General features: G+C 43.3%; 1 protein-coding gene across 3 annotated transcripts in view; it reads left to right on the top strand.

Annotated features, from left to right (window-relative positions):
- PPP1R42 (protein phosphatase 1 regulatory subunit 42) overlaps window positions 1–25,176 on the top strand; it is a 62,349-nt gene extending 37,173 nt beyond the window's left edge. For all 3 annotated transcript variants that reach the window (XM_082259537.1, XM_082259538.1, XM_082259536.1), the window contains one exon: window positions 24,943–25,176. In XM_082259537.1, coding sequence (XP_082115663.1) covers window positions 24,943–25,027 — 85 coding nt within the window. In that variant the 3' untranslated portion in view covers window positions 25,028–25,176. The remainder of the gene's footprint in view (window positions 1–24,942) is intronic.
- Window positions 25,177–27,937: the final 2,761 nt, after the last annotated feature.

Below are 27,937 nucleotides of genomic sequence, written 5' to 3'. Positions count from 1 at the left end.
GGGAGAAGGGGAAGAATTAGGTGATTAGAGCAAATTAGGGTAAACTATGGGTCAATAAGTTCAACAGACAATTTTTTTTTTTTTTTTTTTTTTAAAAACCTTTTTTTACTTTTTTTTTTAAATTTGAGGCTGTTTTTCTGCAGCTAAACACTCATTCCATTGATCTGCAGATACTTTGTATTTCTCTATTTAGTACCTGAATACCATTGATAAACACTGAGTCTATAATACAGTTCCTTTTTTTTTTTTTTTTTTTACAGCAGCAGCTCCTAGAGCTGCTATATGTGGACATCAACTTCTGGCTTAATTTTCAGAGTTGAGAATTGCATGGAGGGGCATGGGCAGCGGGGCAGAAGGCATGAATGCACTACTCACATCCTGTGTACTTTGATCACCTTTTTTGGTGACACGTGTAGCACATCCAATTTTATTTTATTTGTAAATTTTATTCTATAATTTGTCCTGTTTAAATATACAGTAAAATTATGATTCAAGTACAAAGCATTGCAAAGTTATGTACAATTCATTTTTTAAATTTTGCGCTTTCTTAAATGTGACCCTAAAAATGAACAAACAAAACAAATGAAAAAAAAAGTTTAAAAATAATGTTTAATAAAATACTAGTGAACAACAAATCATCAGGAAAATAGTTGTAGAAGGGGGAAGAGGGGGAAGAATTAGTTAATTAGAGCAAATTAGGGTAAACTATGAGTCAATAATTTCAACAGACAATTTATTTATTTATTTTTTTAAAGAAAAAACCTTTTTTACTTTTTTTTTTTTAATTTTCAGGCTGTTTTTCTGCAGCTAAACGCTCATTCCATTGATCTGCAGATACTTTGTATTTCTCTATTTAGTGCCTGAATACCATTGATAAACACTGAGTCTATAATACAGTTCCTTTTTTTTTTTCTTATTACAGCAGCAGCTCCTAGAGCTGCTATATGTGCACACCAACTTCTGGCTTAACTTTCAGAGTTGAGAATTGCATGGAGGGGCATGGGCAGCGGGGCAAAAGGCATGAATGTACTACCCACATCCTGTGTACTTTGATGACCTTTTTTGGTGACTTGTAGCACATCCAATTTCTTTAACTAGTTAAAATGACTCCTAAATTGGATGCTATACGGTGGAATATGATGTACAAGTGTGTGTTTGACTTGATCCAGCTTTATTGGAACTTGTCACTGGTTTACATATTTATATCTTTCTACTGTATGCTACTTATTATTCAAAGGTGAATAAAAATGTAAATGAAAAAATGACTTCTAGATTTTATACTCAAATGAGAAAAATAAAATAAAAAATTCTTTAGAAAGATGTGTGTCATTTTTAGACATATGTAAAAGCTATTTAAAATTATTAATTGTACTTCTTTAAACATCTGCCAGCACATGAATGGTTAGTTGTCATCTGTATGAGTGTTGACGAGGGGTCTATAGCACCATTTTCCAGATAAGAATTCTTCCCTATTATCTACAGGTATTTTTTTTTTTTTCTAGGCATTTTTTTCCTTTCCGCTGTGCCTGAAAATGTTGCGCTCCACCGTTTTATGCTTCACTGCTTAAACTCAATGTCTGCATTAGACTTTTTCCAAAACCTGGAAGAATATATGCAAATATTATATTTTCTTTTATGGCTTTGAGTGAGAAGTGGAAGCGAATTTCAGCATAATTTGTTTTCTTTTTGCCCTTGTGAATATATCATCCCATGACAAGAACTTGGAGGCATTCCTGTTGGCATGTGGCAGAAGTCAATGGCGTGTATATTCAACCCCTTCCTCTTTGCTTTAGTAGAAGCATTGGTAGCAGGTAACTTGGCGATGACATCAGAAAAACCCTTCTACAATGTGTTTATTTAGCGTGATGATAAATGAAAGCAATATTGTGTAAACGACAGGCAATGCTAAAGAAAAAAAAACCAACCAAGAGTTGTATGTGGCAGTAGAAAGGACCTTTTCAGAGTGCCAGTATTAAATTGTAGCTTTGTATTCTTACAGGGGCCAGTCTTGCAGATGGAATTAATGAGCCATATACTTTGTGTTCATCACGCAGCTTTGATGACAGATATGTAATTTATACTTTCTGATGGTACTTATAGTGAACAAAAACATGATGTCTCATCTTATAGCCTCAGTGCAACCATATATGTGGGCACATGCCTTTTTTTTTTTTTTTTCATGTATAATCAATCACGCTTTTAAAAATATACATATATTGTACGAATAATTCAAGAAAGTATGAGACACATAGATCCTTCTGTAGGTTTCGGTGGTAGACCCCTCCCTTATAATACATGATTGATAATTTTGCCAGGTCTATAAATTAGGGTTACTTACCTTTTAAAAGACACAAGAGTGTTTTCAGTACGTATGCACTGTGAGGCTCAGTGGTCCATGGCATCCGGCAGTTTAAATACTGGCTGGTCTTCCTCTACACATCATTCTTGGTCAGACGCCTGCCTGTGTATAGCCTCTAGAACTAATCTGTTGATGTTTAGCCCGGTTAGACTGTTAACCACTTCAATACTGGGCACTTTTACCCCCTTCCTACTGAGGCCAATTCTCTGCTTTCTGGGCTGTCACACTTTGAATGACAATTGCGCGGTCATGCAACACTGTGCCCATAAGAAATTTTGATAATTTTTTTCACACAAACAGTTTTCTTTTGGTGGTATTTAATTACCACTGGGCCACACAAAATATTGACACTTTGGGCCCAATTTGGACATTTTCAATTAGGGGGGTACTCACTTTTGTTGCCAGCAGTTTAGACATTAATTGCTGTGTGTTGGTTTATTTTGAGGGGACAGCAAATGTACACTGTTATACAAGCTGTACACTCACTACTTTACATTGTAGCAAAAGTGTAGATTCTTCAGTGTTGTCACATAAAAGGATATAATAAAATATTTACAAAAATGTAAGGGGTGTACTCACTTTTGTCAGATACTGTATCTGAAAATTTATCAACATTGATGTACTCATACCCTATCATTTCTTGAGGCCCGAAAACACCAGGACAGTACAAATACCCCCTAAATTACCCCTTAATATTTAGTAAGAAGCATGGCGAGTTTTTTGAAGTTGTAATTTTTTGTCACGATTTTTTGGAAAATGAGGAATAAAAATAATTCACTTCATTTCTTTCATTTTTACATACCATCACCAGTGCAGTACAACGTTATTGTATAACTGGTGTGGCAGTGATGAGAGATACTGACTGGTGACAGTATATATAAAAACAAAAAAAAAGAATACTTTTTTATTAGTTAGCTTTTATTCCCATTGTAAAACTGTACTACTCTGGGTAAGTGATCAGGATTTTATTTTTTATTTTTTTCCCCTTTATGATTGCGTATACCAGCAAATTTCATTGGTATAAGAAAGCATTTTTACTGAATGAAACTAATTCATTCAGTGTCTTTTGTTGTGGTTAGCTGTGATTGACAACAGCTAATCACATGGTACAGATGTGATTGGCCCTGTCTGTACCATGTGATCACTGTGACCAATCACAGCTAGCAACACAATTGTATACAATAGATGGCATGAAAGGAAGCCAACAATGTTTACAATTGTCTTGTGATCTGCTGTGATTGGCCACAGAGATCACATGATACTGGCAGCAGGCCAGTATAGTGATCAGTCATCACAACCAGTGACAAACTGCGCAGCCCCCGAGAGGCACATTCTGGGAGGATGTCATGACATTCAGTCAGGACGAAAGACCTGCCCAGCTGTCAATCTGCTATAGTCCAGACGGAAAGGTTTTAAAGTAAAGCCACCCACAGACAGTACAGCAGGAATCGGACAAAATTCAAACCATGTATGGGCATGCTAAATGTACCCAAAAAGAAAATACAAATACTAGCACTATGTGCTTAACTCAGTGCATCCAATCTCCTGTAGCTGCTGCTCACCAAGTGTTCAACCACTTATACAAAAATCTCAAATATGACAGCATTCCAGCATGATGTCATAGTCAGCGCTGTCCTTGTGAGAGGAGCAATGGCTGCACAGAGTACGGGGAGCCCCTGAGGATGGTGACGGGGGACATGTGTGGAGGCTGTATATTTACAGTGCTTTGCAAAAGTATTCGGCCCCCTTGAACTTTTTGACCTTTTGCCACATTTCAGGCTTCAAACATAAAGCTATAAAACTGTAATTTTTTGTGAAGAATCAACAACAAGTGGGACACAACCATGAAGTGAAAAGAAATTTATTGGATATTTCAAACTTTTTTAACAAATAAAAAACTGAAAAATTGGGCGTGCAAAATTATTCAGCCTCCTTAAGTTAATACTTTGTAGTGCCACCTTTTGCTGCGATTACAGCTGTGTGTCGCTTGGGGTATGTCTCTATCAGTTTTGCACATCGAGAGACTGAAATTTTTGCCCATTCCTCCTTGCAAAACAGCTGGAGCTCAGTGAGGTTGGATGGAAAGCGTTTGTGAACAGCAGTTTTCAGTTCTTTCCACAGATTCTCGATTTGATTCGGGTCTAGACTTTGACTTGGCCATTCTAACACTTGGATATGTTTATTTGTGAACCATTCCATTGTAGATTTTGCTTTATGTTTTGGATCATTGTCTTGTTGGAAGACAAATCTCCGTCCCAGTCTCAGGTCTTTTGCAGACTCCATCAGGTTTTCTTCCAGAATGGTCCTGTATTTAGCTCCATCCATCTTCCCATCAATTTTAACCATCTTCCCTGTCCCTGCTGAAAAAAAGCAGGCCCAAACCATGATGCTGCCACCACCATGTTTGACAGTGGGGATGGTGTGTTCAGGGTGATGAGCTGTGTTGCTTTTACGCCAAACATAACGTTTTGCATTGTTGCCAAAAATTTGATTTTGGTTTCATCTGACCAGAGAACCTTCTTCCACATGTTTTGTGTGTCTCCCAGGTGGCTTGTGGCAAACTTTAAACGACACTTTTTATGGATATCTTTAAGAAATGGCTTTCTTCTTGCCACTCTTCCATAAAGGCCAGATTTGTGCAGTATACGACTGATTGTTGTCCTATGGACAGAGTCTCCCACCTCAGCTGTAGATCTCTGCAGTTCATCCAGAGTGATCATGGGCGTGTTTAAAGCTTGGGAAATCTTTTTGTATCCAAATCCGGCTTTAAACTTCTCCACAGCAATATCTCGGACCTGCCTGGTGTGTTCCTTGTTCTTCATGATGCTCTCTGCGCTTTAAACAGACCTCTGAGACTATCACAGTGCAGGTGCATTTATACGGAGACTTGATTACACACAGGTGGATTCTATTTATCATCATTAGTCATTTAGGTCAACATTGGATTATTCAGAGATCCTCACTGAACTTCTGGAGAGAGTTTGCTGCACTGAAAGTAATTTTGCACGCCCAATTTTTCAGTTTTTTATTTGTTAACAAAGTTTAAAATATACAATAAATTTCATTCCACTTCATGATTGTGTCCCACTTGTTGTTGATTCTTCACAAAAAATTACAGTTTTATATCATTATGTTTGAAGCCTGAAATGAGGCAAAAGGTCGCAAAGTTCAAGGGGGCCGAATACTTTCGCAAGGCACTGTAAGTGGACGGAGTGACTGATGGGTCCGTCTCCTTCCTCCGGGCCTCCTCCAGCACAGTAGACTTTCCTGAGCCGCTCCTGCATTGGAAGACCAAGCCAGAGAATCCAATTAGAGGAGTCGAACATTCCGGGGTGGGCATGTGCTCCTCTAATTCAGCCTGGTGAAAAATGTGCTCTATATAGAACCAGCAAGTTGGAGGCATAGAAAGAAAAGGGAAGATCTGTACCCAAACAAAATTTACATCCTTTTTCTCTTACGTCCTCCGACAGTCGCCGCCTCTCCATATTCGTCACAATGGGGTAATTGACCTTTGCTCCGTAGGAGTAGTTAGGCAACAGAATATGTCAATATTAAAGCTTTTAGCATATCCCACCCCCAGGGGGTGGTCCCCTCAGTCAATACCCTCCTGCTTCCTGTATCCATACCCCAGTTTCATTGTCTAGCTATCAGGAGTAGCAGGCTGTTTCTGTGCTGGGGCTTTTTGTCTCAGCCTCTATCTTCTTTTTGATTTTATTTGAGTGTTTTTTTCTCTATCTTTACTTAGCTGTTTATTTCTTCAGCTTAGTTAGTTCTTCTGATGAAGAGGATCGTGCGGGCTGGGTCTCGGGCTGGCCCCCCTGGTCGCAGGTTGTGGGTCAGTGGCTTCCCAGCCTGCCATCGAGCGTTCAGTCAGGTTTTTTTCCTGGCATGTGTGAACGACCCATCCCTGTTCGCTGCAGGGATGCTGCGGTGAGGTGGCTACCTCACTGGACGCCATGCGGTTTCGCACCGCAGTTCTGCTGCGTCCTGGCTGCGACTCTCCCTGTCCTCTGTACAGTGGCTTGATCGCTTGGGCGGGCTCCCCACGCCATTCAGAAGGTAAGTGTATCTGTGTGGGGACCTGTCTGTTTAGTGGGTGTCAGTCTGGGACTGTGTAACCCTGTTTTTTCTGTACACACTATTGGGCTCCCTGTCTGTTTTGCTGCCTTCTGTGGGCTACAAGGAGGGGGGCCATCCTGCACTGTTCTGTGTTTCAGACTGTGTAGTTTTTTCTGTGTGACAGGCTGTATGCTGTGGGGCATGATGTGACCATGTTTGTGCATACATGCGGCGGCCGCTGCTGCGGTCCGCCATTGTTTTATTGTACTGCAGGCGTGTGATGGCGATTACTATGTACAGGGAGCAGCGTTTTTGGCGCCAAGCGCCGCCATTTTGGCGGCGATCGCTCCGGCCTCATGTCAGCGCTGCATGATCTCTGCCTTTACATCCTCCTCCGGCGGCCATTTTTTGGTAGCCTTCCATAGGCTTTATAGGAGCGGTCGTTATTGCATCACTTCCTTTTCCCTGGGCACAGCGATCGATGCAGCAGCCTAAGTGGTCTCTCCAGGTTTACCTTCTCTTATTCCTGTATTCATTGCCTAAAGTTTTTACTTCTCCCTGTGGGGGTCGGTGTGTGCTGTGTGTGTGCGGTGGGCTGCGCTCGCCGCGATTTTAAAGGGGCAGTTACCCTTTTTTTCCTGCAAACTTTTGGGGGCATGGATTCTCAGAAAAGCAAATTTCCTCCCACTTTAATGGGAGGCCAAGGGGCTGCTGCTGCTCCCCCTGAGGGGGGCGATTTGGCTACCATTGTGGCTAACCTGGCTGCTCAGGTGCAGATGCTTGTGGCTGCTCAATCCACAAAACGGCCCAGAGTTTCAATCTCCTCTGATTCAGAGGGCGATGGTGATGGGGCTGCTATGGCTGGGGTCCCCTTATCGGGGTCCCGTTCGTCCCTGGACTTTGCAGGGTCGGAAGGGGAGGCAGAGGTTGAAGGGGTTGATGATTCCCCCCCTGGCTCGTCTGAAGAGCTTGCAATCATGGATGAATTGGTTGCTTCTATCAAACAAACGCTGCATTTGCAGGATGAACCGTGTCCTCCTGCCGTCCTGGCCTCTTATGGGACGCAGCGGAGACGCAAAACATCACAGGTTTTCCCTTGCACTGAGGATTTTCAGCGCGCTGTTAGTGAACAAAGGCGCAATATAAAGAAGCCTTTTGCTGTGCCAAGTAGGTTCAAGCTGTGTTATCCCTTCACGCCCGCCACTGATGAACGCTGGTGTGTGCCGCCTCCGGTGGATCACGCGGTGGCGGTTTTGAATAAATCTACTGCGATTCCGGCGGAAGATACCCCGGTGTTCCGGGACCCCACGGACAGGAGACTGGAGTCTCTTGCCCGCCATACTTACTCGGTTACCGGTTCCATGCTAAAAGCTATTTTTGCTTCCCTTATGGCAGCTCAGGCTGTCGCGGATTGGACGCAGGTGCTCAGGCGCGTCCTGGTGGCTGATTCTGCCCCGCCGACAACGTTGGCTATGGTGGATCAAATTCATCAGGGTGTCATGTATTTGTGTGATGCGGAATTTGATGTAATCCCTTTGGCTGCACGTGTGCACAGCGTGGCTGTGTTGACACGCCGCTTGATTTGGCTGAAATGTTGGTCTGTGGACCAATCTTCTCGCAAAACTTTAGCTAATCTGCCCTATACGGGATCTCGTCTTTTTGGCGACTCCCTGGATACGCTGATAAAGGAGATCTCTGGGGGTAAGAGCACGCTCTTGCCCCAGTCTCACAAGGCTAAGGGTGCTCAAGGTAAGAAGCATGCTTCGTTTAGGCCCTCTCAGGGGTCCTTTCGTGCCTTTCGGTCGCACTATAAGGGCAAACCCTTCAAAGGTCAAGGCTCCCAAAAGAAGCCGTGAACAGGTAAGCAGAAGTCCGGCCAGTCCGGGTCCGCTGCCCATAACAATGCGGCCTGAAGGGACACCCTCACCCAGTTCTGGGGTGGGGGGACGTTTGCTCGGTTTTCTTCAACCCTGGCTGGCCCGCGTTCGGGACAGGTGGGTTCAGGAGATCGTTCGGTCCGGTTACAAGATCGAGTTCCTCTCTCGGCCGGCGAGCAGATTTTTTCCCTCAAACCTTCAACTGTCTCCGGAGCATTTGCGGGATCTGCACCTGGCGGTGCGGGACCTGCGGGCTCAGGGAGTGGTGGTTCCGGTGCCTCATCGGGACAGATTTCGGGGGTTTTATTCCAATCTGTTCACTGTGCCCAGAAAGGAGGGCAAGGTACGTCCAATTCTGGACTTAAAAGCTCTGAACCGCTTTGTACGTGTTCGCAAGTTCCGCATGGAATCCCTGCGCTCGGTGGTGGCTGCTCTAGTTCCGGGAGAATTCATGGCCTCCATCGACTTGAAGGATGCATACCTTCACATCCCCATTTTCGAGGGTCACCAGAGGTACCTTCGATTCGCCATTGCGGGGGATCATTACCAATTCGTGGCGCTGCCTTTTGGTCTCGCTTCAGCTCTGCGGGTGTTCACCAAGGTGCTTGCACCGGTTCTGGCCTTATTGAAAGCCCAGGGAATCTCGGTCCTGGGGTATCTGGACGACATTCTGGTTCGGTCTGCGACCAGTCAGGGTCTGGTAAGAGACCTGTCAGTCACGATGCAAACTCTACAGGGGTTTGGTTGGACGATAAACTTTCCAAAATCGACGCTGTGTCTGTCGGTTCGTCTTCCTTACCTGGGAATGATTCTGGACTCTGTTCAGGCGAAGGTCTTCCTGCCGGAAGACAAGCTCAGGACACTTCAGGAAAAAGTCAGGTCCCTCAGGGACGTTCCGTGTTTGTCCCTCCGGACATGTATGAGGTGTCTGGGATTGATGGTCTCGGCCTTCGAGGCGATTCCCTTCGCCCAGTTTCACACGAGTGGTCTCCAAGCGGAGGTCCTGTCCAGGTGGGACGGGCGACCGCAATCTCTGGATCTTCAGATCTCATTGAGTCCTCGCACCAGAAGGGATCCTCTGTGGTGGCTACAGTCCCCGGCGGTGTCGGGGGGCAAGTCTTTTCGTCCTCTTTCGTGGACGGTGATCACCACGGATGCCAGCCTGTCGGGCTGGGGTGGTGTTCTGGGCGTTCTGTCCGCCCAGGGTACTTGGTCGGAGGGGGAATCCTCCCTTCCGATCAACATTCTGGAATTGCGGGCGATAAATCTCTGCCTTCGACGTTGGACGGACAGGCTTCAGGGCCGTCCGGTTCGGGTGCAGACGGACAATGCCACAGCGGTGCCTACATCAACCACCAAGGGGGCACCAGGAGTGCCCGGGCGGCTCGGGAGGTGGCCGACATTCTGTCTTGGGCCGAGACGCACGTCCCGGCGATAACAGCGGTTCACATTCCGGGGGTGGAGAACTGGCAGGCGGATTATCTGAGTCGCCAGTCCCTGGACCAGGGAGAATGGTCACTCCACCCGGATGTCTTCCAGATGTTGTGCGCGAAGTGGGGTCTCCCAGATGTGGACCTGTTCGCGTCTCGTCTGAACAACAAGGGGGGAAGGTTCGTGGCAAGGACGCGCGTTCCTTGGGCAGACGCGTCGGACGCGTTGGTGGCTCCGTGGCATCAGTATCGACTGATGTATGCTCCCACCAATTCAGTTGCTATCCCAGTTCCTTCACAGGTTGTCCTCGGAACCGCTCACAGTGATTCTGGTGGCGCCAGACTGGCCTCGCCGGTCTTGGTACACAGACCTCGTGAATCTTGTTGTCGACGCTCCATGGCGTCTGCCTCTTCGAGAAGATCTTCTGTCTCAAGGACCGATATTCCATCCTGCTTTACAGTCGCTGGCTTTGACGGCCTGGCTGTTGAAACCGAGGTCCTGAAGGATAGGGGTCTCTCCCCGGAGGTCATTCATACTTTGATCAACGCTAGAAAGGCCTCTTCGGGGAAGATTTACTACCGTACTTGGAAAGGCCTATTTTGCCTGGTGTGAGTCCAGGGGGTTTTCCCCTCGCTCATACTCGGTGTCTAGGGTGTTGTCTTTCCTTCAGACGGGTGTGGACCAGCGTTTAGCGTTGGCCACGATTAAGGGTCAGATTTCAGATTTCTGCACTGGCCGTTCTTTTTCAATGCCCTGTGGCGTCTAATTTTCTGGTTGGCACCTTTGTTCAAGGGGTGCGACACCTGGTCCCTCCTCGGAGGGGACTTGAACCTCGTTCTGTCCGTGTTGCAACATGCTCCCTTTGAAAAGATCAGGGAGATCTCATTTCTTATGTTGTCTAAGAAGGTCGCTTTTTTGGTGGCGATCACTTCGGCTCGCAGAGTGTCGGAGCTGGCAGCCTTGTCCTGCAGGTCTCCGTATCTGGTGCTTCACTTGGATAAGGTGGTCTTGCGAGCTAATCCTTCTTTTCTTCCGAAAAGGATCTCGGAATTTCACCTCAATGAGGACATTGTCTTGCCTTCACTTTGCGCGAAGCCCAAGCATCCGAAGGAGGTGGCTTTACATTCCTTGGATGTTGTTCGGGCGATCAGGGTTTACCTGTCAGCGACTAAATCTTTTCGCAAGACGGATTCTCTCTTTGTCCTTCCTGAGGGACCTCGGAAGGGCTTGGCGGCGTCGGCTTCTACCGTCGCCAAATGGATCAGACGGACTATTGAGCAGGCATATGTTTTGAAGGGAAAAGTTCCCCCTATGCCTGTGAAGGCGCACTCAACCAGATCTCTGAGTACGTCTTGGGCCTGTCATCATCGGGCTTCTGTGGCCCAGGTGTGTAAGGCGGCGACTTGGTCGTCCGTTCACACCTTCTCAAAGTTCTACAAAGTGGATGTTCAGGCATCGGCAGATGCTTCCTTTGGCCGCAAGGTTCTTAGTGCGGCAGTACCTTAGGGTCCCTTATTTTTGGGCCCTTGGCTGTTTGGGATGTTTTTATCCCTAGGTTATTTGTTCTTCCTGGGTTGTTGCTCCTGTTGAGCAAAGTTTTTTTCATGCTGCCCAGCTGGTTTCCTTCCTTTGGTAAGGTTCCTTTCTCTGATGTGGGTCCTGCGTTGCCTTAGGCGCGGCTGCGTTTCCCACCCCTCATGTATGCACTGCTTTGGAACGTCCCCATTGTGACGAATATGGAGAGGCGGCGACTGTCGGAGGACGTAAGATAAAACAGAATTTTTGTAAAATCTTACCTGTAAAATTCCTTTCTCTGAGTCCTCCGACAGTCGCCGCCCCCGCCCCTCTTTTGGGGTTTGTTTATGTACTCTACTGCTTTTCTACTGAAACTGAGGTATGGATACAGGAAGCAGGAGGGTATTGACTGAGGGGACCACCCCCTGGGGGTGGGATATGCTAAAAGCTTTAATATTGACATATTCTGTTGCCTAGCTACTCCTACGGAGCAAAGGTCAATTACCCCATTGTGACGAATATGGAGAGGCGGCGACTGTCGGAGGGCTCAGAGAAAGGAATTTTACAGGTAAGATTTTACAAAAATTCCGTTTTTTCCCCCACAAATACAGCTTTCTTTTGGTGGTATTTGATCACCTGTGCGATTTATATTTTTTTATGCTATAAACAAAAAAAAAGCAACAATTCTGAAAAAAAAACAATATTTTTCAAATTCTGCTATATAACATTCCCAAAAAATATATATAAAAATCAATTTTTTTAACATTTTAGGCCAATTTGTTTTCTGCTACATATTTTTGGTAAAAAAAAAATCGCAATAAGCACATTTTGATTGGTTTGCGCAAAGGTTATTGCGTCTACTAACTACAGGAAATATTTATGTCATTTTTATTTATTTATTTTTTTTTTTACTAGTAATGCCGGCGATCTGCGATTTTTTTCAGGAATGCGACATTGCGGCGGACAGATCGGACCCCTAACTGACATTTTTGACACTTTTGGGGGGACCAGTGACATTACTACAGTAATCAGTGCTAAAGATATGTACTGTTACTGTAATAATGACACTGGCAGGGAAGGGGTTAACCCTGTGGGTGATCAAGGGGTTAAATGTGAGCCTAGGGGAGTGATTCTAACGGTGGGGGGTGTAGCTTCTAAAATGACCATAGAGACATGTGACCCTATATAGAAGAATCACAGGGGCTCTATGGTCATTTCAGAGAGAACGGTCAGCTGTGTTTACACCAGTTGACCGTTCTTCTCTCTCAGTGGGGAATGATCACGGGTGTCAGGTGGCAATCAGAGCTGCCTAAACTGTGCATTGGCTTCCCCGCTGCCGACTGGGGGCGGGAGTGCGCCGGCAGCGCCGTGCGCTCGCCCCCTAGCTGCCACCAAGCAACCGACGTATCCCTACGTTGGTTTGCCTGGGAGAGCCACACTGCCGCAGTATATATGCGATAAGCAGTCAGCAAGTGGTTAAAGGGGAAGTCCACCCTAACACTAAAATTGCGACATCTACAGGCATCCACAATCTAAGACTAACCTATATAGCCCTGTAAAGAAGAAATTGCTCTACATATCTTTTTTTGAAGCCGATCCGGTCCAGTCTCCAGCTGTCGAAGCTGTGTAGAGGAGACAGCCGACAACTACTGTGAAATGAATTGGAAGTGACATCACCCATAGAGCTACTATGGGGCTTCCTTGACGGCTGCCTCCTCTGCAACCGCCTCCACAGAGAAGCCGCCGCTGACAGCTTAGTGTGGGACCGGAGCGGCTTCAGAAATGGTATGTATAGTTATTTCTTCTTTACATGACTAGATACGTTAGTCTTAGATCATGGCTATCTGTAGATGTAGAGGTTTTAGTGTTAGGGGGGACTTCCCCTTTAAGCTAAAAAATATTGAGGGTTTATTACTCCTTCAAGGATGAATTGCTCCACAGTGTCTGCGACCACAGTGGTTGGTAGGGGGCTTGTTTCAAAGCTTGTTTACTGCTTGATAAGAACCTGTACAGTAAATACTGTAATGTAAATTGCTTGACTATAAGATAACTTTAAGATTTTTAAATGGTAGGAAAAAATTGTCGTATACCAATGTTTCCCCTTTTAAAGAGGCTGTGTCATCAAAAACGAGTGTTATGATATGTAGCAGTTAACAAAGTAAAGAAACATGTTTCCATGAGTCATTAAGAGTGCTGATTAACATTACAATGTAATACTAAAATCACTCTGGATAGTTATTTGAATAATTATCTGCATTTTTTTCCAACATAGAGTGTTAAGTAGTTTCTGATTTTATGCAGCCTTCTGCTGAAAGAGAACATGGCAAGCAGCTTAAAGAGAAACCGACAGTTCCAGAATTACTCACCACTACCCTTTAAATACATTTACTTATTTTTACAATCCCCCCAGATCCCAAAATGAGTGCTTGTCTAACTACTGCTTAATCCTGTAATGCCACAGAGCTGGCACATTGCCTGCTCTAATGATTAGGACGTGTGCGTTCAACTGGCAAGCTGTTCAGCTGGGCTGAAGTGACTTTATCACACTGATGCATCAAAGTGGGTCCGATGTGATAATTTGGTGGCAGGCAAAGGGGAGCACTTTGGAAGGTACAGCTTCACCTACCTACTACAGCTGGAGCAGGAATGGGAAAAATAGGTTTGCATAGTGGTAATCAGTTTATAATTCACGAGAGGTGAATGTAGGTGGGACAATTCACTGCAAAGGGGTCCTCATCAGGGCCGACCCTACAATGGGTCCCAGTGGGTCCATTGAATGCAGGCGGCAGTTGAGCAGGGGCGGCCGCCACCTCTACATCCCACTAGAAAGGCAGCCAGTGTAGGAGAAAAAAAAGCTAAATTGCCTGTAACCGGGTAACAATAAACTAGTCAGTGTTGTTGCGGATGGGAATGTACAAAATACATTGGTCCGGCTGCAGCACCATCTCTGTCTCGGCTCCGCAGTTTATCTCCCACTATGCTGCTAGCTGGGGAGCAGCCGAGCGGGACAAGCAGCTAAGGCATTGGTTTGGAGCAGCGTGGGTGGGCGGGCTGTGGGCATGGCTTGTGGGGCAGAGCCAGAGTGGCGCATGAGTTAGAGAGCAGAGCAGGTTTCTAGGCAGCATATAGCACAGCCCTCAGCTCAAGTACCCGCTTATTTACCACAAGTGCTGCAAGAAGGCTCGGGCACACCACTTTGCCAGCTGGTAAATGAGTTCTAATAAATATAGGTAATAATGTAAGTGGCTGGTTTAATTTGTTGGTCTTTTTAATGTGTTTACTTAGCTCCTCAGGGCAAGTCCTTCCCACTTGCCAGCTGCGCTATAGCCGATTGATGGCTACAGCGCAGCCGGCTAGTTCTGGGAGGCCATCATATAGCGGCCCCCCGTTTACACACGTGGAAGTGTCTGTGATGGCTGGGTCTGCAGGACCTAGGGCATCACGGATCCGGGTAAAGGGCAATGACAGCGGCCCTTTACCACCAATGCAGCACGAGAGGAGAGAGAGAGAGACACCGCAGCAGCGTGAGCTGGACCAGAAATGACGCCGGTTTGTTGACAAGTGATCACGCGGCCCTTTACTGCGTGATCGCTCCGTCCAATGATGGAGCGATCCCTTTTCAACAAACCGGCGTCATTGCCGGTTCAGCTCACGCTGCTGCGGTGTCTCTCTCTCTCCTCTCCTCACACACTGCATCTGCGTAAATCTGACTTCCTGATAAATGTAATTTTAGTTTTAATAATCATGGATGGATGTGGGGACCTTTTGGTGTGCTTTTTTTTTTTTTTGGGGTGGGGGGCAGCATTTCATTCTTGGACCCAGGCAACACAATGACTTGGGCCAGCCCTGGTCCTCATTAAGATCTGTATTCAAAATGTTGCTAAAAAACAGATATCTTAGCTATGCACAGCTATCAAGATGTCTCTCTGAAAGTACAGTCCTTATGATCTAAGAAAGAAGTGGCCACTGCACTCTCTAACAAGAGTGATTGTTTGGGTGCAGTCCATAAAAAGTATGCACAATCATAATCTGTAAGTAGATGAACTCCAAGGGATTTGGCAACAGAGATATTCAAAAGTGTAATGTATTCAGGTAGACATATCGGTGTGGCGCTGCCCGCCTTTGTCAACATTTGGAGTTTATAGTAATAAATACATTTTATAAATAATACATATAGTATATTACTGTGCAAATGTTTTAGGCAGGTGTGAAGAAATGCTGTAAAGTAAGAATGTTTTCAAAAATATATATTTTAAGTGTTGGCTTCAAACCAGTATCAATACTTGCACACTTTGTAAACTTGCACAAGGTCTGAGATTTTGCAGGATTACAGTCAGGTGTATGATTAACTAATTGATGATTAGCACCTGCTTGGTATAATTTCATATGTAGATTGCAGAAACAGCTACTGTATGTAGGGGGCTTAAAATTGGGTGAGGAACATCCAAACTCTGCTACTAAAGTGAGGTTGTGGAAGACAGTTTCATGTCACAGGTCATACACCATGCCAAGACTGAGCACACCAACAAGGCACAAGGTAGCATTCTGAATTTACAGCATTTCGTCACACCTGCCTAAGAGTTTTGTACAGAAATATATATATATGTATGTATATATATATATATATATATATATATATACAAACCCAATTCCAAAAAAGTTGGAACACTGTACAAATTGTGTGTAAAAAAGAAATGGAGTAATTTACAAATCTCATAAACATATTTTATTCACAATATAATATCAAATGTTGAAAGTGAGACATTTTGAAATGTCATGCCAAATATTGGCTCATTTTGGATTTCATGAGCGCTACACATTCCAAAAAAGTTGGGACAGGTAGCAATAAGAGGCCGAAAAATGTAAATGTACATATAAGGAACAGCTGGAGGACCAATTTGCAACTTATTAGGTCAGTTGGCAACATGATTGGGTATAAAAAGAGCCTCTCAGAGTGGCAGTGTCTCTCTGAAGTCAAGATGGGCAGAGGATCACCAATTCCCCCAATGCTGTGGCGAAAAATAGTGGAGCAATATCAGAAAGGAGTTTCTCAGAGAAAAATTGCAGAGTTTGAAGTTATCATCATCTACAGTGCATAATATCATCCAAAGATTCAGAGAATCTGGAAGAATCTCTGTGCATAAGGGCCATGGCCGGAAAACCATACTGGATGCCAGTGATCTTCGGGCCCTTAGACGGCACTGCATCACATACAGGAATGTTACTGTAATGGAAATCACAACATGGGCTCAGGAATACTTCCAGACAACATTGTTGGGGAACACAATCCACCGTGCCATTCGCCGTTGCCGGCTAAAACTCTATAGGCCAAAAAAGAAGCCATAGCTAAACATGATCCAGGAGCGCAGGCGTTTTCTATGGGCCAAGGCTCATTTAAAATGGACTGTAGCAAAGTGGAAAACTGTTCTGTGGTCAGACAAATCAAAATGTGAAGTTCTTTTTGGAAAACTGGGACGCCATGTCATCCGGACTAAAGAGGACAAGGACAACCCAAGTTGTTATCAGCGCTCAGTTCAGAAGCCTGCATCTCTGATGGTATGGGGTTGCATGAGTGCGTGTGGAATGGGCAGCTTACACATCTGGAAAGGCACCATCAATGCTGAAAGGTATATCCAAGTTCTAGAACAACATATGCTCCCATCCAGACGTCGTCTCTTTCAGGGAAGACCTTGCATTTTCCAACATGACAATGCCAGACCACATACTGCATCAATTACAACATCATGGCTGCGTAGAAGAAGGATCCGGGTACCGAAATGGCCAGCCTGCCGTCCAGATCTTTCACCTGTAGAAAACATTTGGCGCATCATAAAGAGGAAGATGTGACAAAGAAGACCTAAGACAGTTAAGCAACTATAAGCCTGTATTAGACAAGAATGGGACAACATTCACATTCCTAAACTTGAGCAACTTGTCTCCTCAGTCCCAGATGTTTGCAGACTGTTATAGAAAGAAGAGGGGGTGCCACACAGTGGTAATGTTAGGAACCTGTCAGGAAGGCTCTGGCAGAGGATGATTTAAGACTCACAGGCTATTCCGGCTCCACCCCTCTCATCAAGGAAGATCACTATTTAAGCTGGATCAGCACACAGGTTCAGTGCTGTCTTGTCTTCAGCTCCTGCCATTGTTCCTGAACCTGTGACCTGTTTGCTGCTGATTTCCTGTTGACCTTTTGGCTTGTTCCTGACTCCGCTCGTCTGCTGCCCGTCCTGACCCCGGCTTGTTTGACCATTCTCTCGGATCTCCCTTGTCTGTTTACCTGCCTTCGGACCTTGATCGGTTCTCCCTTGGTGGGGCGACCCTGAGGATCACGACCTGGTATCCACACGCAGTGAAGTCCATCCTCACCACTAGAGGCCCTGGCGAAAACCGGTGGATACTTAGACTCCGCACCTCAGGCTAGCCTGTGTCACTTACCTTGGGGGTTCCGTCCAAGCTCCGCCCTCTAGCGGACATCGGGGCCTATCTCTGTCGCCAGGTTACCACCAGCACCCTAACAGGTAAAGATGGCCTTGTCCCAACTTTTTTGAGATGTGTTGATGCCATGAAATTTAAAATCAACTTATTTTTCCCTTAAAATGATAAATTTTCTCAGTTTAAACATCTGATATGTCATCTAAGTTGTATTCTGAATAAAATATTGAAATTTGAAACTTCCACATCATTGCATTCTGTTTGGTTCTACAATTTGTACAGTGTCCCAACTTTTTTGGAATCGGGTTTGTATATATATACACACACTATAATGTCAAAAAAATTTGGACGCCTGCCTTTATGCGCACATGAACTTTAATGGCATCCCAGTCTTCGTCTGTAGGGTTCAATATTGAGTTGGCCTACCCTTTGCAGCTATAACAGCTTCTTCTGGGAAGGCTGTCCACAAGAGTTAGGAGTGTGTCTATAGGAATGTTTGAGCATTCTTCCAGAAGAGAATTTGTGAGGTCAGGCACTGATGTTGGACGAGAAGGCCTTGCTCGCAGTCTCCGCTCTAATGTTCTTTTGGGTTGAGGTCAGAACTCTGTGCAGGGCAGTCAAGTTCCTGCACCTGCAGGCCACTGGTGTGAATGTCTCTGACCAAACATAGTTACCTAGTTAGTCAGGTTGAAAAAAGACACAAGTCCATCCAGCTCAATCAATAAAAAACAAAAAAGAAAACACAACCATACGAGCCCATATACACAATCCTATACCCACAGTTGATCCAGAGGAAGGCGAAAAACTCCAGCAAAGCATGATCCAATTTGATACAGCAGTGGAAAAAATTCCTTTCTGATCCCCCGAGCGGCAATCAGATAATCCCTGGATCAACTTTACCTTTTAAATGTTAGTACCCAGTTATGTAATGTACACTTAGGAAAGAATCCAGGCCTTTTTTAAAGCAATCTACTGAGCTGGCCATAGCCACCTCTGGATGGAGTTTTTTCCACATTTTCACAGTTCTTACTGTGAAGAAACCTTTCTGTATTTAAGGGCAAAATCTCTTTTCTTCGAGACGTAAAGAATGCCCTCTTGTCCTCTGTGATGACCTTAAAGTGAATAATTCAACACCAAGTTCACAATATGGACCCCATATCTATTTGTTCAGGTTGATTATACCTCCCTTAATCTCCTCTTCTCAAGAGAGAATAAATTCAGTTCCTCTAATCTTTCCTCATAGCTGAGCTCCTTGATGCCTCTTATCAGGTTGTCCTTCTCTGCTCTTTCTACAGTTCCCTGATTATTATTTTGGAGAACTGGTGACCAAAAATGAATTGCATATTCCAGGTGAGGTCTTACTAATGATTTGTACAGGGGCAAATGATATCTCTCTCTCTGGACTCCATACCTCTCTTAATCCAAGAAAGGACTTTGCTTGCTTTGGAAACAGCAGCTTGGCATTGCATGCTATTATTAAGCTTATGATATACCAAAACACCCAAATCCTTCCCCGCTATGGATTCCCCTAGTTGTACCCCCCCCCCCCCTAGTATGTACTGTATGATGCATGCATATTCCTAGCCCCCAAGTGCATAACTTTACATTTATCAACATTAAACCTTATTTGCCACATATTTGCCCAATTAGACAGTGCATTGAGGTCAGCTTATAAGTTGAAGACATCCTGTAAGGAAGTTTTTCCACTGCATAGTTTGGTGTCATCTGCAAGACTGAAATGGTACTTTACAAACAATCAGAAACAGATTTCATGAGGGTGGCCTGAGGGCCCGATGTCCTCTAGTGGGCCCTGTGCTCACTGCCTGGCACAGTGGAGCTTGATTGTCCTTTCCCATTGAACCCCAAAATTGGCAGGTCCACAAATGGTGCCCTGTGCTTTTTTACAGATGAGAGCAGGTTCACCTTGAGCACATGTGACAGATGTGAAAGGGTCTGGAGAAGCCATGGAGGACGTTATGCTACCTGTAACATCATTCAGCATGACAGGTCTGGTAATGGGTCAGTGATGGTCTGGGGAGGCAAATCCTTGGAGGGACGCGCAGACTTCTACAGGCTAGACAATGGCACCCTGACTGCCATTATCCTCCTAGGTAGGTGCTAGAGAGAGAGTATAGTCATTTAGAACAGCCCTGGTGATTTGGCAGAGGAAAAGGGCCTCGGTCCATGCTGGGATACTGTATAAATGCCCAGAGCACATGTGCTCTGGGTCTTTCGTCTGGATAGAGGAGTCCCAGAGGGAGGGGCAACTGCCCCCTCCTCTGTAGAGGTGGCATGCAGCCTCAGGTAGTCGACCTGAGGGCCCAGAGAGAGCTAGAGAGGAACTGAACCCAGAGGTCCTGTGAAGCTGACTGAAAGGGGAGACACTGGAGGATCTGATTCTGCAGTACAGTGACTACAGATCTGTGTCAAGGGTCCTGACCTGAGGGGGGCCACCCCTGCAGCTAGAAGAGTCAGTGGATGGGTGTCAGTAAAGGGGATGCTAGTGAGTATCCTGAAGAGAATGTAGTTCACCAAGTCTAATGCTGGAGAGAAAAGAGCAAGGAGACTTAACCCTTTCCATACATGTGACAGTACGGTTCAAGCAGTGCAGCTGCTTCCACAAGCAACCTGGTGAGGCCAAGTGAGAGTTGTCCTTATCCATTGTGCATAGTTAAAGTTGGGGTATCCCACTATTCCCCCCTCCCATCCAAGTTCCAAAATAGACACCAAAACCAAAAACCCCTGGACTGTTTATTGAGCAACGAGCCATTGGGAGTAAGGATGAATGTGTGAACTGTACCTTAGTGACTGTGTGCTTGTAATCAGAGGAGGCACAACAAGTCATCATACAGCAAGCCCTACGGGGACAGTGATATATGTATATCATTTTTTTTTTTTTTTAAATGTATACGTACCATGGGGTGTGTGTGGTGGTGTGTTGTTTTTTTTTTTTTTTTTTTCCGTTTTGATACTTTATACTTTGTAATATCTCTTATTTACTACTCAGAACATCACCCTCTGCAGTTCACACACACAGCCTGAATGCAACTACATTCAGATTAACCCCAAGACATTTTTCTAAAGCCCATTTCTCATCTGATATTAATTGAAAAGGTTTTGTATAAATACACTCTGTAAATGTGTTTTATAAGAAACAATAATGCAGTGTTTTGGCAAATGTGGCCTAATTATATATATTAATAGTGTTAATGAAACCAGTCAGTTTTTTTGATCCTTACTACAGGTAATTCTTCATAAATCTGACATTGCATAATTTAGCATTCATTTAGCTTCAAAATGTTGCCGTCTAGTTGCTATATTTACTCATTAGGATTCCCAGTCTAAAACGAAAATGTTTTGCTGCTGGAGTTTTCTGTTACAGGCATCATATAGGTAATAGAGCTGTACGATGTCTATGCATAACTAATGCATTCTATGTTATATTTTACATTATCAAAGCAGTCAGACTTCATTCATAGTAATCAGTTACTTTCAGATTGCATTAGCTGCTTTATTTTCTTAACATAAATTTAGATATGAGTGATTGAGCCCTAGTACAAGGATCTAAAACAAAACAGATTAGATTTGAATGAAAAACCAGACTAAATGCTTTTATTATGAAACAAGCAGTATAAGTATGGCTGGCATAAGAACTTTTTTTGACGTGCAAACTGCCTGTGCCAAAGATTACATAGAAGTTCCCCAAAAAGTTTTTTTTTATGATAACGATAAAGTCTATGTATGTGTGTGTGTGTGTGTGTGTATAATATATGTGTGTGTGTGTATATATATATATATATATATATATATATATATATATATATATATATATATATATGTATGTGTGTGTATATTTTTAATAAAATAACAAAAAAAAACAAATACATTTTTAAAAAAAAAACCCTGATGTAAACATTCATATGTCTGCTTTGGGTGCATGGGTACCAAAAATACATACATTAAATATAAGTTCCCCAAAAAGTTTTTTTTTTTTTTTATGATAACGATAAAATATATGTATGTGTGTGTGCATAATATATGTTTATGTATATATATACAGTGCCTTGCGAAAGTATTCGGCCCCCTTGAACTTTGCGACCTTTTGCCACATTTCAGGCTTCAAACATAAAGATATAAAACTGTAATTTTTTGTGAAGAATCAACAACAAGTGGGACACAATCATGGAGTGGAACAAAATGTATTGGATGTTTCAAACTTTAACAAATAAAAAACTGAAAAATTGGGCGTGCAAAATGATTCAGCCCCTTTACTTTCAGTGCAGCAAACTCTCTCCAGAAGTTCAGTGAGGATCTCTGAATGATCCAATGTTGACCTAAATGACTAATGATGATAAATAGAATGCCCCTGTGTGTAATCAAGTCTCCGTATAAATGAACCTGCGCTGTGATAGTCTCAGAGGTCAGTTTAAAGCGCAGAGAGCATCGTGAAGAACAAGGAACGCACCAGGCAGGTCCGAGATACTGTTGTGGAGAAGTTTAAAGCCGGATTTGGATACAAAAAGATTTCCCAAGCTTTAAACATCCCAAGGAGCACTGTGCAAGCGATAATATTGAAATGGAAGGAGTATCAGACCACTGCAAATCTACGAAGACCTGGCCGTCCCTCTAAACTTTCAGCTCATACAAGGAAAAGACTGATCAGAAATGCAGCCAAGAGGCCCATGATCACTCTGGATGAACTGCAGAGATCTACAGCTGAGGTGGGAGACTCTGTCCATAGGACAACAATCAGTCGTATACTGCACAAATCTGGCCTTTATGGAAGAGTGGCAAGAAGAAAGCCATTTCTTAAAGATATCCATAAAAAGTGTCGTTTATAGTTTGCCACAAGCCACCTGGGAGACACACCAAGCATGTGGAAAAAGGTGCTCTGGTCAGATGAAACCAAAATCAAACTTTTTGGCAACAATGCAAAAGGTTATGTTTGGCGTAAAAGCAACACAGCTCATCACCCTGAACACACCATCTCCACTGTCAAACATGGTGATGGCAGCATCATGGTTTGGGCCTGGTTTTCTTCAGCAGGGACAGGGAAGATGGTTAAAATTGATGGGAAGATGGATGGAGCCAAATACAGGACCATTCTGGAAGAAAACCTGATGGAGTCTGCAAAAGACCTGAGACCGGGACGGAGATTTGTCTTCCAACAAGACAATGATCCAAAACATAAAGCAAAATCTACAATGGAATGGTTCACAAATAAACATATCCAGGTGTTTGAATGGCCAAGTCAAAGTCCAGACCCGAATCCAATCGAGAATCTGTGGAAAGAACTGAAAACTGCTGTTCACAAACGCTCTCCATCCAACCTCACTGAGCTCGAGCTGTTTTGCAAGGAGGAATGGGCAAAAATTTCAGTCTCTCGAAACTGATAGAGACATACCCCAAGCAACTTACAGCTGTAATCGCAGTAAAAGGTGGCGCTACAAAGTATTAACTTAAGGGGGCTGAATCATTTTGCACGCCCAATTTTTCAGTTTTTTATTTGTTAAAAAAGTTTGAAAGATCCAATAAATTTCGTTCCACTTCATGATTGTATCCCACTTGTTGATTCTTCACAAAAAATTACAGTTTTATATCTTTATGTTTGAAGCCTGAAATGTGGCAAAAGGTCGCAAAGTTCAAGAGGGCCGAATACTTTCGCAAGGCACTATATATATATATATATATATATATATATACACATATATACAGTATATGCGTGTGTATATGTTTAATAAAATAACTAAAAAAAACAAACACATTTTTTTAAACCCCCCCCCTGATGTACACATTCATATGTCCGCTTTGGGTGCATGGATACAAAAACGACACATATTAAAAGTATTGCCATGCACGCCAGAGTAAGGGCAATCATATTAGGGCCAGTGCCATCTTAAGAGTATTAAAGGGCCCCTGGCAATGCAGTGCACTTGGGCCCTGCCTACACAATCACCCATGAGAATAAAAATGCAAATTATCGGTAAGGCGATATTTGTTGGTACAGCAGTGCCAGGCTAATGACAGCTTCCAAGATCTGCGGCTGGGTCCGGTGAAAAAACACACGGATGGGAGTCAGACTCGATTGTCCTGTGTGTGCCTGTTCCCGTAGAGGAGAACAGGCATTCCTGCAGTTATGGACTCCCCCTCCATGGCCCAAGTGGCCTGACAGCAGCTAAGGGCCAACAGGCGCTTGTCACCTGCTAAGTTCGGCAGCGAGATGCACACGGGAATTGGGACTAATGCTTGGCTGGGGCGTGCCCATTCGGTAAGATGGCTCTGATTAGGGCCATCATTCACTGTTAAGTTGAAACAACCTCGTATTTTACATTTTTCCCAACAATTTGGATATTATATTTTGTTGGTGTGCAGTAAAATTAATTTGCTTGTTTGTTCTACTGAAAATATAGATTTGGTAAACAGTAGCGGAAGTACTGTGTGATATAAGGAATTGCAACTGACACCATTGTATTCTACGGGGTCTCTGCTTTCAGAAAATATATATTAGTTTGGGGTTTTATATTATTAAAATGTGCTTACTTTATTGTTTCTTGCACCCATTACATGTTTTTGACTTTGACAATTCCTTATGTACATTTGACTGGTAATTCCTACCTACTATTCTTGAATATAAAAACCAGCATACTGTACATTACATATCTTTGTCTTTTGTATACACTTGTTACTGGACCATACTTCGCTGTAATGGGACCATTCGCTCCAAATGTTTGTATGGGTTGTTTGTTGAAAAAAATCACGTGCAAAGCTCATTAAAAAAAAAAAAATTGATTTAAAAGGAAAAAAAAAAAAAGTGTATTAATGGAAAAAAAAAAAAGACTCCAGTGTAGATAGTGTGGAAATGTCCAAATGACCAGTTTTAAAGATGGAATATCTGTCCTTGCATAACATTTGACTAGAAACTGGGCACTGGGATATTCTGTATACAATACTAGGTGCGACTATAAGAAATGCATGAAAGAAGAAAATATTGAATGATTCCTGGTATAAGCAATACGCTCATTCTTTTAGTCACACATAAGAAGTATGAGTCATTGCTTGCCAAGACCTGTCTATAAACTTCTATTCAATAAATAACTGTGCCTTCCAGAATCCCAAGTATCTTGACATGTATTGTGAGAAAGATTAATTTGTGGCTATCTGTGTAATACCAATTTGTCATTGGCATCGGGGTTTTGTCTGTTTATTGTTTCAGTCTGAGCTGTGCAATTAGGTTTGTAATGTTGTGGTTTTGTTTTGTCATTACAGACAATTAGCTGTAAAGGATCCTGCAAGCTCACTGCCTGGACAAGACGTTCTTGAACCACACCTACACAGTCAAGTAGTGCTCTGAGTACATGAAGAAGTGTGCGCTGCACCATCCACCTCCAATACATAAAGTAGCCCAGCCAGCTAGTTCACCCACTGCAGCTCTAAGCAAACGGAGTAGGTTTTAAAACTGAAGTATGACCAAAATGTCTTTTATATATTTGCACAGTAAAATCAGGTTCCCTCCAATAAAGTGTCCCCATTTCTGGCTGCTGCAGTGTTTATTAACTACTTAAGGACCAGGCCTATTTCTGACACTTCTTGTATACACAAATTAAAATCATTTTTTTTTTGTTGCTAGAAAATTACTTAGAACCCCCAAACATTATATTATAGCAGTACAATAATAAAATATGCCCTGATGCACCCAGTGATGCACCTCCACCCCTCAATAACATAGAAAGTTGCAAAGATTTGCCTTTGGGACTTTGAATGAGGTGCGACGCGCCCAATGATACAATGTAAAAAGCACGTTTATTGGAACATACATTGTCAGCAAGTAAACACAGACAAGTACCGTATTATGAAACAGATTTGTGATGTTGTACATAGTATATTACATATTGATAGTCAAGTTCAGTTTTCCATAGAACAATCCATGGTAGGTATAAAAATGCATCCTGGTAACCCAACACGTTTCGTGAACTACTGTTCACTTCCTCAGGGGTTGATGCGATACATGGTTTCTAAGAAATAAACAGTTTGTGGCATGTAATAAAGATAGTAGATAATGTTATGCTAATGCAAAACTCTAAGGGGCCACCAAGGGGCCCATGCTTACAAATCTGTTCAACTTTAATCACACATCATTGATACTCTTCTCCTTTATTGCTCACTTTCAGCATTAAGAGCCGGTTCACACTACTCCGACTTGGGACACGACTTGTGTGCCCTCAAGTCGCCCCAAGTCTCTTGTCATCACAAATTCAATGTAAATGAATGAGAGCCGTCTTAATATGCACTACTGAAGTCGCTCCGACTTCAGAAAAGGTTCCTGTACTACTTCAAGGCGACCTCTATCCGACTTGTGCACATAGACTTCAATGGGAGTCGCCTCTAAGTCGTAACCTTATCTATTTTCAAGCGACTTGTTATCAGACTTTCCAGGAAGAAGAAGGAGATTAACCAGGCATTCCCCACAGACAAAGTCGCCTATCATTTAAGTATCTTCAAAGTAGTGCACAAGTCTCTTCCAAGTCTCTAAACAAGTCTCTTCAAAGTCACGCTAAAAAGTCGCTCCTTCATGGGGCGACTTTCTGGTCGCGGTAGTGTGAGCTGGCTCTTAATCTGAGCATCAGATACATACTTTTTGAACTCAAGCTCACTCTTAGGCTACATTCACATCTTGGCGTTGCTATTTACAGGCGTTTTTTAGGCGTTTTTTTAGGTGTTTTACAGGCGTTTTTAGGTTGATTAGTAACCAATGGAAAAAAATAAAAACGCCTGTAATCTGCCCAAAAAAGAAGCTCATGTACTTTTTTTGAGCGTTGGGCGTTTTGCTTAAAACGTCAAAACGCTCAGATGTGAACAGGGGCCATTAAAATGAATAGGATTTGTCTTGTTGGGCGTTTTTTGAGCTGATCCTAGAGCAGAAAAACTACCCAAAAAGCCCCAAACGCCTACATGTGAACTTAGCCTTAGTGTTACCAGTTGATACCCCTACTTACTGCACAGTATTATACTCCTTGTACTGATTGCTGATATTATTCATATACACTTTTGATATGAGTCTGATACATAGATATGTCTTCTTTAGCCATCACCGTGGATGCCACACTATGTTGGTCTGTGCTTGCGTTTGGCCCTGTTTGTCCTTCCGGGCCCTTGTGGATCCCAGGCCCACAGCTCCCAGGATAGACATTCCCAGCGGTAGCCAATGGATCAGGAGCATGCGATTTCTTTTAACAGATTTGTATGGGCCCCTTGGTGGCCCCTTAGTGTTTTGCATTAGCATAACATTATCTACTATATTTATTACATGCCACAAACTGTTTATTTCTTAGAAACCATGTATTGCATCAACCCCTGAAGAAGTCAATGGTTGTTCACGAAATGCGTTGGGTTACCAGGATGCATTTTCATACCTACCATGGATTGTTCTATGGAATACTGAACTTGACTATGAATATATAATATACTATGTGCAACATCACAAATCTGTTTCATAATACAGTGCTTGTCTGTGTTTACTTGCTGACATTGTATGTTCCAATAAACTTGCTTTTTACATTGTATCATTGGGCGTGTCGCACCTCATTCAAAGTCCCAAGGGCAAATCTTTATATCATAGCAGAGACCCTAGAGAATAAAATAGAGATTGCTGCAATACTTTGTCACACGGTCTTACAAACCCCATTTTCTTTGGCAAAAATACACTTTTTTTAATAAAAAAAATAAGAAAACAGTAAAGTTAGCCCGATTTTTTTTCTTATAATGTGAAAGATAATGTTACGGCGAGTAAATAGATACCTCACATGTAATGCTTCAAAATTGCACATGCTCGTAAAAAAATAGTGATAAACATTGGTACCTAAAAATCTGCATAGGCGACGCTTTAAGCATTTTTGCAGGTTACCAGCTGGGAATTACAGAGGTCTAGGGCTAGAATTATTGCTCTCGCTCTAATGATCACGGCGATACCTCACGTGTGGTTTGAACACAGATTACATATGTGGGCGTGACTTGCATATGCGTTCGCGCACAAGCACGTAGGAAAGGGCCTCTTTAAAAAAAATGTTCCTATTTATTTTATTTTTTGTTTTTACACTGTCCCTTTAAAAAAAATGTATTTGATCACTTTTATTCCTATTACAAGGAATGTAAATATCCCTTGTAATAGGAATAAGCAAGACAGGTCCTCTTTATTGTGAGATATGGGGTAAAAAAGACCCCAGATCTCACATCTACACTTAAAAGCAAAAAAAAAGTAATTTTT

The sequence above is a fragment of the Pelophylax lessonae genome (genome assembly GCF_965119305.1).
Source record: "Pelophylax lessonae genome assembly, chromosome: 5".
In the NCBI taxonomy this organism is placed as follows: Eukaryota; Metazoa; Chordata; class Amphibia; order Anura; family Ranidae; genus Pelophylax; species Pelophylax lessonae.
This window is presented reverse-complemented; position numbering and strand designations above follow the sequence as displayed.